Below are 13,593 nucleotides of genomic sequence, written 5' to 3'. Positions count from 1 at the left end.
TATGTGGTATTCCTAAAACTCCTTAACGGGATACAGAAGAAACCTTAGAAATGCGTGCTTATCATAAAAGATGGGTATGGGTTTAATATTGGATTTTCTTTTTAAATTATTTGGAAAGACTAGAATGGGGCTCAAAATCAACAAGATGTTGTTTTACGGAATTCAGTATCTATACAAAGGAGTTTAGTTTGATGTTTAAACGAAGGAATAGAACCCACTCACTGTTCTAGGGTGATGTGGCAGCATTCACTTAATATGGTATTTAGTGAGCACCAATCAGAACAGCAAATCTAGCAGTGTCAGTGTGGAATGGTCAAAGGGACTGAGGCTGTAATAGCCAGGAGAAGAGATGATGTAGAGTCTTGATATTTAGAGATTCGCGTGAGAAGAAATGATTAGTTTCTTTTGTACGTGGAAATAAATGCATAAGAGCTGGATGCCCATCTGTCAGGAATATTATAAAAAGAATACACGAGTTCAAGAAAATACCACTGTGGTAACTTCTAAATCAACGTATCTATAAAATGAGATTTCTTTTCTAAGCTACCAGGCTTTCACTGTCTTCATTTTTCATTCACTCTTTGATCTGAGTTTGTGTTTTTCAGAGTGCAAAATGTTGGAATTACCTGGGAACATGTATTCAATGCAGATTCCTAGACTGTGTCTCAGAACCACTAAATCAGAATGTCTGGAGGCCTGAGATTCCACTTTTACTTTTTTTTTTTTAAGTCCTTTGGGGACTTCACCTGATAGAAAATGCAAAATTGAAATTGTCTCCATTCCACTACCAGGACAATGATAAAACCTCCAAAACACAGCTTCAAGTTTATATTATCTAAAAATACATTTAAACAGTTTTCCCAAGATCATATGATACATAGAGAAAAATGCACAGAATCACAAGTGTGTACAGTTCTATGAATTTTCACAAAATAAACACACTTGTGTAACTCTTCCTTGGATCAAGAAATGAGATATTACAGGCACTTTAGAAGCCTTCTCTGTCCTTTCTACTACTACCTTCTGCCAAAGTTAACTGTGAATTTGTTTTGCCTGTATTGAAATCTTAGTTTATGATGCATTCGTAGAAATTAAGTGCAAAAATTTATAGAGTTTTTCAAGGGTTCTCAACCTTTGGTGTCATGGATTTCTTCAGCAGCCTGATCAATTCTTTGGACTTCTCAGAATGTTTTAAATGTATAAATACATAGGATTAGAAGGAAACTATATAGAAAAATGTTTTTCAGAGTTAAAACACTCACTGAGTAATACGTGTTTTTTTGTGGACAGCAGCTGGGGTATGATTTTAAAACATGTCATCTCTATATAAGTGACAAAGTCACAGGTACTGCTAATATGGTTTATCTCCTCTATCCATAATTGAAAGAAATGCTGAATTTCAGCTGGACATTAGTGGGGAAAATATGTAAACTTCCACCACATCTAAGTTCACGGAATCCCTGGGTTCTGTCCATGGATAGGTAGTATGTGGGCCTCAACTTAACAATCTCTGGTAATGTAGTCTCCTTTTACCCATAAAGAGAGGGGCCCAGGTGATAGGTTTACTCATCCAAAGCCATACAGTTAATAAGGTGAACCCTTATTCTAGAATCAGCATGTCCTATTTCCCTGCCCATGGCTTTTCCCATTCTGACTTGGGTATAGCAACAGTAGTTTTTGTGCCAGGCCCTCTGCCAAGGTCACTAAATCTTACTTAATCTTCACAGCAAAATAGTAAAGATGTATGCACACTTCCTGTCTGTCTCTCAGTTTATTACCAATTTATAAATTGAGATTAGAGAAGAAAATTAATTTTTCTAAGATCACACATCTAGCAAAGGTGGGTAAAAGCTAATTCTGTATAAATGGGAAGAATACCCACAACGTTGAATATTGTTTTTAACAGATGAAGAAAATCTGACTTCTCTAAGTAATGAGCCTAAGTGGTATAAATCACACAGGAAAATCAGTTTCATCACTTTATAGTATTGAGGAAAGTAGTGGATCTTGACTTTTTAATAGTAGCCATTAATGAATGATGTCTTCTCTGTGGTAGGCTTAAGGAGGGAAAAATTTAGAGTTTGGATTGAGAGTTTAAATACCTGGAGTTGTAGTCCTCATTTCTGTTTGTTCATGAATTCATCCAGCCACCTCTCTTGTTCAGCTGTCTGTTGTCCACATTTCTTTCCAACCAGCTGTCACACATTTATCAACTACCTACTAACTTGAGGTTCTGTCTCATTTATAATATTATATTTTTCAAAAGTGGATTATCATTTAAAGTACCTTTGCTGATTGCTGAGCGTATATGAATGTCACTAAACAACTGTTAGACAAAGTAGAATTCCTTTAAGTGTTATTTTTCTACACTAGATTAGATCTTGAAAGGATGTTTTGACATATTAAAGTAAAATTACTTTTTCACTTTACCCATTGCCCAGAAATTTGAATTAACCATATTTCTTATATTGTCCTCCCAAAATCCCAACAACAAAAAACAGATCGAGATCTATGAAACTAATAATACCCAGTAATTTTAAAATTTACTTTTTCTTCCCTCTGCCATCTTCTCCTCAGCCTCATACAATATGTATTCTTAATTGCATTTTTCTCACAAGTAATTTTTTCCCTCTAATTAAAAAGTCGTGGAGATGCCTGGGTGGCTCAGTCAGTTGGACGTTTGCCTTTGGCTTGTGTTATGATCCTGGGATTCTGGATTCAAGCCCTAAGTTGGGCTCCCTGCTCAGTGGAGAGCCTGCTTCTCCCTCTCCCTGCTGTTCGTGTTCTCTCGCTCGCTCTCGCTCTCTCAAATAAATAAAATCTTAAAAAAATGTCATCATACTCATCATAGATAGTTTAGGAAATGTGGTCAAGGGGCAAAGAAAGTACCTATAACCACCAAACAAAAACAACATTTTTGGTGTGTTACTAAAGTTTTATCTTTCTAAAATGAGGTTATAATACATGTAGGGTGGTATGTTTTTTTTTTTTCCTCACATAAAAGATTCTAAAATCATCTTTAATGATTATATGATACTCCATTACAGACATGTACTGAAATTTATTTAATGTAGTCTATTGTTAGATACTACCTAGTGTGTTTAGTTCTTGCTTTCTGTTCATTTTCTGTCATAAATGACACTATAAAAACATTCTTGTAGTGGAATCTTTGAAGTACTTAAAACTTCTTTAGAACCTTATAGAAGTTAAGTAGCTAGAGCTAAGGTTGTGAACATTTTTAGTCTTACATTTACTAAATCTCTTCTAGTAAATTTTACCAATTTATACTTCGAAAATTTCTCAATAGAGATAAGAAATAAAATTAACAAATTGGTAGTTAAAAAGGTATTTTTTTACTGGGTTTTAGTTTTACCTAACCTCTTAATACTTGCAATTCTTAAAATTGTTTGCTCTATGCCCTGTTTTTCTGATGGTGTAATTTGTTAAACTGATTCGTATAGGCCATGTGTTGTGAGGAGAATAAGCTTTTTCATGAGGCCGTGTTTTGCAGTTTTGTAGATTGGCTGCCTTTAAGTTTTGTTTACTTTTTTGTTTGTTTTTGTTGTTGGTGTCCTGCCTCTAAATTACTTAGACATTTACTCATATTTCATTTGTTCTCATTTCATTATCTGGTTGAAGTTTTATTACCCTAATTAATATGATTTAGAGATCTTCCCCTCCTCCACTTTCCCTGCCCACTCCCAAATTGACAGGCAGGTTATTCCAACATAGTTATTGAAAATCTTTCTACAGTGATTGTTTTAAATGCATCTTTATCAAACAGAACATTTTTTTTTTAAGATTTTATTTATTCGACAGAGAGAGTGAGCACAAGCAGGGGGAGCAGCAGAGGAAGAGGGAGAAGCAGGCTCTCTGCTGAGCAGGGAGTGCAATGCTGGACTCGATCCCAGGACCCTGGGATCATAACCTGAGCAGAAGGCAGATGCCTAACTGACTGAACCACCCAGGCGCCCCTCATTTTTCCCATATTGTAATTGACTTGTATAGACAGGTTTTGAAATTTATTGAAGTTGTTTCTTTCTCAAGTATCTCTTTATGCTCTTTTCAAAATAAATAACTTGGTCAAAATAAAGTGTGTTGCAGGTTTCCCAGTTTGAGAAACTTGACTTTAGGCGCCTTGAATTCCAGGCCATTGTATGTTTAGCTGTATCATGTAGTCTCTAAAAGGCAGAATGTGGATTGCTCGGACTTGGTCCCTATCTGGAAGAAAAACTAATACTTAAGCATTACCCACTCATTTAATTCTCAAATTCTGTTTAACACATGAAGAAATCGAGGTCTGAGGATTATTGTATTTAATGACTGTGAGGTAAAAACAGACAAAATGAGTAGAAAGAATTTTTTTCTTCCTTTTTTTTTTTGTAAATATAACACCAAGTGGGGTCCGTCTACTGAATCTTGTATCCTAGAGAAACCAACTCCTTAACAGTCTAATAAGTTGTCTAAAGTGCATGTTTCTTAGTATAGTATATGGTAGGCACTAAGTGAGGGGGCACACACAACTTACTGAATGTAATTTAGTAAGTTCCTGCAAAATCTCAAGTATTCCATCACTGTCATTGTGATCAGAAAATGTTTGACATTTCTTTGTTTTCTTTTTACATCATTGATTGTGTTGTGTTTCGCTTTATTTTGGAGAGTTCCCCTTGTTTACATTGATAGTGGTTTGTTATCAGATATGAAGTGATTTTGTACCATTTCTCTCACTTCCCTGAATGGTCCTTTTCACAAGTCTCTCAAACTTTAAAATACTTTGAAATAGAAAACAGATGATTGCCTGTTACAAATACAAGATTAAAGGAGCATTACTAAACAGTAACTAAGTTTTAGTAGTGTTTTGTTTGGAAGCTTAAAAAATATCCATTCTCATTTATATGAGATGATTAAAATACATTTAATTTTTTCTAAAACTTAAGTATTCGAGGAGCAAAGGAAATCTACATTTTCAGGGTTTCATTTAAAAAGAAGGAAGTTAGTAAAAGCACAAGTGCAGTTACTTATATTTAGAATTAGCTGTTAATGGAATAGCAGGTGACTTTTTTTCCAAGATTGTTTTTAGTTCTTCATTACTCTTAATATGTTTATCACGGAAAATATGAAAACTGTATTATTTTCACAAAGAAAAAGATAAAAATCCAAATCATCCCATCTCATGAGTAAGGACCAATCTGTCTCTGTGTGTTCTCGGTGTTTTTGTTACTGTTTTGCAGAATGGGAAAGAATCGTGTTGAACATGTCATTCTATAACTTTTAGTTTTTATATCTGTTGATGTTTACTCAGGTTAATCTCATTCTCAGGGAAGTGATGAGACTGTTCCAACTATTAAATGGAAAGGAGTGCCTGTATAGTTGGAAGAACACATCCAGTCTGTTTTTCTAACTTAAGTGACAACAGTTCAATAAGCATGTAGCTTGTGGGAACTGCAGAGGATGGGTAGCAGGAAGCATTGTGCATAAATTAATATGGTTGAGAAACATTGATCTGCCGTTGAATGTAATTGGCTCTATAGTATTTCATATTTCACTTGATGGACATTGAGGTTGTTTATTAAGTTATTGATACATCTTTGCATACATTGTTTTTCATTAGGTTATACTTTGAAGTGGAATTGTTGAGTATTTATATTTTTTAAGGCTTTCAATAAGTATTGACAGATTATCCTGCAGAAAAGCTGTATACATTTATACTTCTGCCAGTAGTGTATGACTTTGTCCATATTTTGAGGAACATTAAAACTTTTTTTTATTCATCAGTTTAAGGACAAAACCTTATTCCTTGATTTTGATTACTAATGATAATGAGCAGTTATACATATTTACTCACCATTTTTTATATAAATTGCCAACTTTTGACCTTTGCCATCTTTCAAGGAAAGGTATTAATATTTTTTTCCTCGTGATTCCCCCACCGCCCCGACCCCGTATTCCCCCGTTCAATCATGGCTGCCACAATTAGAAAGGACAAGGAAACTTTTTTCTTTCATCTGTAATGGAAACCTTAGCAGCATACAGGAACTGCTCCAGGTCAAATGGATGCATTTTCCTAGTGATTTTTAAGGATGTATATGAAAGACCGTAACCTGCTATCTTAAGATACAATTTTCTTACTGGTATACTTTCTTTAACATTTAAATATTTTACTTCTTAAGTTAGATATCAGCCTTTCTCTGCTCTTTGCTCTTGTTTTTAATACTAAAAAGTTCTTTTTCACTGTCAAAATACATAGAAATTCACCATTGTACTGTTATTTTGCTGCTTTTACTTTTAAGCATTTATTTGTTCCTTCTGGAATTTACTTTTGTATAAGAAATGAAGTTCCAATCCTCTTGTCAAATGGTTAGTTGGTTCTAACACCATTGGATTTTATTATTGTTTTCTATTTTGTTTTGGTTTGCTTAAACCTCAGGGGCCTACTTGAGTGCATGACATAACATAGCAAGATCCCCTCTTCAAGGAAACGAACCTGTGCACACTGGTATGCAGGCGCACGTACATTGCACATCACCTGCTCCCGTTCACCTCTCCCTACGTGAATGATCATTTCAGTGTATTCTTGTAACATGTATTTTGTTTTTGTGTGCTGTATTGTTATTTAACTATAGCAAAATATCATATAACATGGAACTTCTCAAGAGTTTCCAAGTTTATGATACAGTATCGCCAACCATACAGATCGCTAGAAACCACCTCCCCCAGCTTTGAATAACTGAAACTCTATAACCACTGAACAACTTCCTGCCCCCTTCCTCCTCCCAGGCCCTGGCAACCACCATTCTCATTTGCTCTTTCTATGAAGTTGGCTACTTAAATACCTCATATAAGTGGAATCATGAAGTATTTGTCTTTTTCTGACTAGATTGTTTGGTTTAGCATTATTTCCTCATGCTTCCTCCAAGTTGTAGCATATGATAGAAGTTCCTTTTTTAAAGCTGAATAATATTCATGTGTGTTTGTATGTCATATTTTCTTTATTCATTTATCCGTCAGTGGACATTTAGTTTGCTTCCACCACATGGCTACTGTGAATAATCTCTTTGAGATCCTGTTTTCAGTTCTTTGAAATATATACCCAGAGTAGAATTGCTGGATCACAGGATAGTTTTATTTCAAGGAACCCCCCCCAATACTGTTTTCAAAGTGGCTGCACCTTTTATGTGCTATATATATATTTTTTTTTTACACTTTATTGAAATATACTCAAAAAAGCACACAAAGCATTAGTAGATTATCACACAGAAGACATCTAGGTCAAGAAATAGATGGGCTGCCTGGGTGGTTCAGTTGATTAAGTGTCCACCTTGTCATTTTGGCTCAGGTCTTGGTCTCATGGGTCATGAGATTGAGACCCAAGTGGGGCTCCGCGCTCCATGGGGAGTCTGCTGGAGATTCTCTCTCCCTCTGCGCCTCCATCCACTCACACGTGCACGCTCTCTCTCTAAAAGAAATACATAAATCTTTAAATAAAAAAAAGAAATAGAACTTCCTACCCTTCCACATAACCCTTCTCATTTCCAAGTCACTAATTTCTCCTTCCTCCCCTTATAAGCCTATTGATAAGCCTGTCTGCTAACACTTAATTTGATCTATAGTTTTAGAACTTTGAATAAATAGAATCAGACAGTAAGTGTTGTATCTGACCTTTTTGCTCAGTATTACATTTGTATAGAAGTAATTTGCTCACATACATTGCTATATAATGTTCTTTTGTATTACTATACCACAATTTGTCCATTATGTTGTAGATGTATACATTTTGGTTGTTTCGGTTTGTGGCTATTGCAGCTATGAATATTCTTGATTGTATTTTTTGCTACACATAGTCATGCGTAAAATTATTATGGCATGGGGTAGACAGAAGAGTAAAAAGTGGTTCTGCCAATTTTATTCTCATGAACAATATATGAAAATTCTGGCTGTTCCGTATCTTTGCCAATGCTTTGTTACTGTCAGTCTTTTTATAATTTCAAATATTCTGGAGGTTTTGAGTGTATTGTATTGTAATTTTAATTTATACTTTTTTAACACTGAGGTTTAGCATCTTTTTATGTGTTTACCGGCCATTTGGATATTATCTTTTGTGAAGTGCATATGTTTCCTGCTGGTTTGTCTGTCGTTTTTCTTCCTGATTTGTGATTTTCTTTACACTTTTTAAATATGAGTCCTTTGTCAGGTGTATTTGTTGGAAGAATTTTTCACTCTGTGTTTTACCTTTTCCCTTTCCTCAATGGTGGATTTTGACAAACGGAGGTTATTAATAGAATAACTATTGTATTGAATAACAATACAGTTTATCAATGATTTCCTTGAGCTTACTGCTTTTTCTGCCTTGTATCAGATATACTTCTGTACACCAAGGTCCAGGAAGACATATATGCCAGATCTTTTAGACTTGTGCTTGTCCAGTATTGGTAGTCACTTGCTCCATGCGACTATTTAAATTTTGATTAATTAAAATTAAATAAAATTTCAAGTTCATTTCCTTAGTCACAGTAGCCACATTTCAGGTGCTCAGTAACGACATGTGGTTAGTGGCTATCATATTGGACAGCACAGATACAGACTATTCCCACCATTACAGAAAGCTGTCTAGGGCAGTGTTGTCCTAGAACCTGATTATTGAACATTCACATTTGTATTTTTGATTCACCTGGAATCGTGGTTTGAGGTAATAGGGGTCAAAGTTCATTTTCTTACATATAATAGCAAATTGACCAAAACCATTCAATGATAAGACCATCCTGGTTCAGCAGTGCTACTTTGTTGTAATTCAGGGCTATTTCTGGGCCTTTTATTGTATTCCATTGGTTTATTTGTCAATACTATGTCATTATCACACTGTCTTCATTACTTTGCTTCATTACTTTGTCATGATATAGTATCCTTTATATATTTATGAAATTTGTTGAAATGTGTAATTTCATTTTTGTGTACTGTGTTTTCAGCGTACAGGAAAAATACTGTATCTCACATCTCATTCTGTTTCCTACTTTTTTTAACTAAGAGTTTGTTTTCAAGATCCTTTTGTCTTACTATGTGTACCTCTAACCCATTTCTTCTGATTTCTGCACCATACTCTAATTTTAATCAGGTTAATTCCAACCTCCTTTACCATACCAGCACCACCCTTTATTCTTTTTGGTCACTTAGAAAATTTTTATTGAATGCCTGTTACATGCCAGGCACTATTACATGTGTTGAGGATAAAGCACTTCTAAATTTATTTTATTTTTAAATATATAAATATTTTATTTAAATGTATGTACATTATATAAATAGATTAGTTAAGAAAGTATTTATTAACATATAATGTATTATTTGTTTCAGGGGTACAGGTCTGTGATTCATCAGTCTTACACAATTCATAGTGCTCACCATAGCACATACCCTCCCCAATGTCCATCACCCATCCCTCCCACCCCCCACCACTCCAGCAATCCTCAGTTTGTTTCCTATGATTAAGAGTCTCTTGTGGTTTGTCTCCCTCTCCAGTTTTGTCTTGTTTCATTTTTTCCTCTCTTCTGCTATGATCCTTTGCCTTGTTTCTCAAATTCCACGTATCAGTGAGATCATAAGATAGTTGTCTTTCTCTGATCAACTTATGTCGCTTAGCAGAATACCCTCTAGTTCCGTCCATGTCGTTGCAAATGGCAAGACCTTCAATTTTTGATTGCTGCATAATATTCCACTGTGTGTGCGTGCGCATGCGTGCACACACACACCCCACATCTTTATCCATTCATCTGTCGATGAACATCTTCCATAGTTTGGCTGTTGTGGACATTGCTGCTATAAACATTGGGGTGCAAGTGCCTTTTCGAATCACTACATTTGTATCTTTGGGTAAATACCCAGTAGTGCAATTGCTGGGTCGTAGGGTAGCTCTATTTTCAACTTTTTAAGGAACCTCATACTGTTTTCCAGAGTGGCTGCACCAGCTTGCATTCCTGCCAACAGTGTAGGCGGGTTCCCCTTTCTCTGCATCCTCAACAACATCTGCATGACAGACCTTTTAAAACAGTAATTTTCCATAGAAGGTTTATGTAATTTTTTCTAAAGCAATATTAGCATATACATATTTAAAGATAGGGCTATTTGATTTGGTGTGAAAGTATGGTAATGAGACCAGGGTTCTAATCCCCAGTGTGGATTATGTTTTGTGGTATGCCCTGCATTCTTAATATTGGCAAACTCACTCAATAATAATTGCTATTGCTCTCAGAGGGTTCAAATGTAACTGAATCATGAATGACAATCCAGATAGTCAAGCTACTGGAAAAAAACAACCCAAAACATGCTTTTAAGCTGATGATTCAATAAGGTTTTCTTTCTATATGGAGAACGATTACTAATGAGCCATTCTTAAAATCAGGTAATCTTAAACATGTCATTTGATAAATTCACTGTTACTTTAGAATAGTTGACTATCAGTAATATCTTTCCTTTATAAACTATTTTCCCATAGGTTCTTCTTTGAACTAGACTTTTAATGTTTTTGATGGAAAGATTTTTAATTATGTGATAATAGGTTTAAAAGATGAAATTCTTTCATGGTTGTAATTCACACTTTTGCGAAGGTATCACTGTTAACTGAAGAAGTTCACAAGTAGTCTCGTTCCAGTAGTTTAAACTATATTTACTCACACTGATACTAACTGAAAGAAATCAACAGTTTTTGCTAGGCTCATAAGAAGGCTAACTTGAGGGGAGGCAATTGTTGATGGGTTTGTGGGATGAGGTTTGCTGGGTAATGCTGAATGTGGACTTTAAAGAGTAACAGAGCTCTGTAACAGTGGTCTTGGGGTGGGAAGTTGTGGTCAGAGGATGCCATAACGGTGGTGAGAGCTCTTAAGTCAGAGTTTTTCAGCAGTGAAATGATCTAGAGACAGGCATGAGAAAGGAGGAGGAGGACAATACATATATTATTATTTTTTTAATATTTTATTTATTTATTTGACAGCGAGAGAGGGAACATAAGCAGGGGGAGTGGGAGAGGAAGAAGCAGGCTTCCCGCTGAGCAGGGAGCCCAGTGCAGGGTTCAGTCCCAGAACTCTGGGATCATGACCTGAGCCAAAGGCAGACGCTTAACGACTAAGCCACCCAGGCACCCCAGTACATCATATTAAATAACTGATTGAAGATTGACCCTAAAGTGGGCAGAGAAAGAAAGTGTGCCGCGGCCAGCTGCTTCTGACAAGCTTGTCTTATTTAATCTTCCCTTTTTATTTTTAATTTTATTTATTTATTTATTTATTTATTTTTTTTTTTTTAAAAGACTTTTTTTTTTTTTTTTTTTTAAGATTTTATTTATTTATTTGAGAGAGAGAGAATGAGAGACAGCACAAGAGGGAAGAGGGTCAGAGGGAGAAGCAGACTCCCCGCTGAGCAGGGAGCCCGATATGGGACTCGATCCCGGGACTCCAGGATCATGACCTGAGCCGAAGGCAGTCGCTTAACCAACTGAGCCACCCAGGCGCCCCTTAATTTTATTTAATCTTGCCTTTTTAGATGAGCTCCCTCATTAAGGGTGCTTAGATTTTTTTTTTTTTACCAGTAGTCCTCTACCATTATATAATGGTAAATTAGTAATCAAATTGATCCATATTTTAATGTCACTTTTCCTGTTGAATTGGGCTTAATTGTTATTGGGCTTTATTTAGATTTTCCCTTCCTTGGGGGGAGCTGTTTTATTTATTCCTTGAAGGCCTTAAATATAAAAAACAATATAATTATATTTAAGATGCAGGTAATTAACCAGAATTTTGCAAGGTCTGTTGGAATTGATTGCATGTTTTTTGAAATATTTCTCAACAATGGTCCAAATATTTTTGTTTCCATTTTAGAACAAAATCCAGTCTCATAGCAGAGGAGAATATAATGTTTACAGCACCTTTCAGAGCCATGAACCAGAGTTTGACTACTTGAAAAGTTTAGAAATAGAAGAAAAGATCAACAAAATTAGGTGGTTACCCCAGAAAAATGCTGCTCAGTTTTTATTGTCTACCAATGGTAAGTGTTAAATTCTTTTCCTTTTATATGCCCACTATCTACATATATCCTGTAGGATACTTACCCCTTTACAAAGAGGAATAGGTGTTCAGAGATTTCTACAAATAGACACTTGGAAATAAGTCTTCCCCATAGAGAATGTGTAAATTTTTTTTTTGTGGGTTCCCTTTTTATTCTCCTTTAGTTTTTAAATTCCACAAAAAAAGGTCCTCAGGTGTCAATTTTCTTTTGGTACATACACAGTCTGTAGTGAACCAAAAAAGGACCTTACCATTGGATTTAGATCAGGTACTGCTTGTCCCACTTCTTGGCTTAGTAGTCTTGAGCAGTTTATAACACTGAGTCAAATTTTCCTCATCGGCAAACTGGAGATGTTGTAATACCTATGTAATAATATTGTTATGGGTAGTAAATGTGATTAACTCCTAGTATGCGTAGTAAGTTCTCATAAATGTTAAAGTGTGCCTGAACTCTCCAAAGAATATCTCAAACTGTAAATACAAAATACTCCATCAAAGGATGGTCTCCATTCCAGGATACTTTCTAGGGGAGCACTCTTCCTACTTGATCCTTTGTTCAATAAGGACACAAACTGGAGTCGACATTCTGCCTTCTTCCTAACAAGCCTCTTGGGTGGGAGAAGATTCTTCTTACACTGTTTTGTCTGCTCAGGAGAATTTACCAAATAAGAGAATTGTGTAATGACTACCAGAATTTAAAGTGCTTTATGACAAGTTTAAGGACATTTCTTTTTGTTCGTTCTTTCTCTTTTTTTTTTTTTTTAAGATTTTATTCATTTATTCATGAGAGACAGAGGAAGAAGCAGGCTCCCTATGGAGCAGGGAGCCTCATGTGGGACTCAGTTCCAGACCCTGGGATCATGACCTGAGCCATGCACGCACCCTCTTTTTTGTTCTTCTAAATTTTTTTTCATATGGGTTGTTGTGGCTTGGTTTATCCTCGGGCTTGGGTCTGAAGAGAACCATTAGAGTGATTGAGGGGGACTTCCAGGTTCTGGTTAGCCATAGTCTGTAAAAAAAATTTAAAACTTTCTTGAGGCTGGTATAAGGCACTATTAATGAAATCAGATTTTAGTACCTAGACCCTACCATTCTTTACCATTTGTTGATTGTAAACTCAGGAGACTCCTGGGGTGACATGGTGGAAAATGCCAAGTGCCCCTTTCATCCCATTTAGGCCTCATCACCCACTCTATCACATTCTTAGAAGTGCATTCATAAAAGAGTGTCACTAGCTGACACCATACATGTTTGCTTCCTCTTAGGTGCCCATTTTTCTGATTGTCAAAGCTCTCCCCAACCAGCCCACCAAAACCCTCTACCCCCCTCTTCTCACATCAACTGCATTCACCTCTCTTCTCCTTATTAAAAGAAAAATAAATGATTTAAAGCTTATGACTTAGAGCATCATAGATGGAGGAACTGTGATTATTCATGTCATATGTTGGGTTCTAATCTTGGTTCAGTTTTAATTTATATGGTAAACTGAGCTATTTCAAATAGCCCTTCATATACTGCTCTTTCACATCAAATCATAACATAATTC

General features: G+C 35.7%; 1 protein-coding gene across 3 annotated transcripts in view; it reads left to right on the top strand.

Moving 5' to 3' along the window:
• The window catches only part of PPP2R2A (protein phosphatase 2 regulatory subunit Balpha), an 83,474-nt gene that overhangs the window by 54,578 nt on the left and 15,303 nt on the right, over positions 1-13,593 (top strand). For all 3 annotated transcript variants that reach the window (XM_027598422.1, XM_027598419.1, XM_027598423.1), the window contains one exon: positions 11,862-12,027. In XM_027598422.1, the coding sequence (XP_027454223.1) occupies positions 11,862-12,027 (166 nt within the window). The remainder of the gene's footprint in view (positions 1-11,861; positions 12,028-13,593) is intronic.

Source organism: Zalophus californianus, chromosome 2 (genome assembly GCF_009762305.2).
Source record: "Zalophus californianus isolate mZalCal1 chromosome 2, mZalCal1.pri.v2, whole genome shotgun sequence".
NCBI classification, from domain to species: Eukaryota; Metazoa; Chordata; class Mammalia; order Carnivora; family Otariidae; genus Zalophus; species Zalophus californianus.
This window is presented reverse-complemented; position numbering and strand designations above follow the sequence as displayed.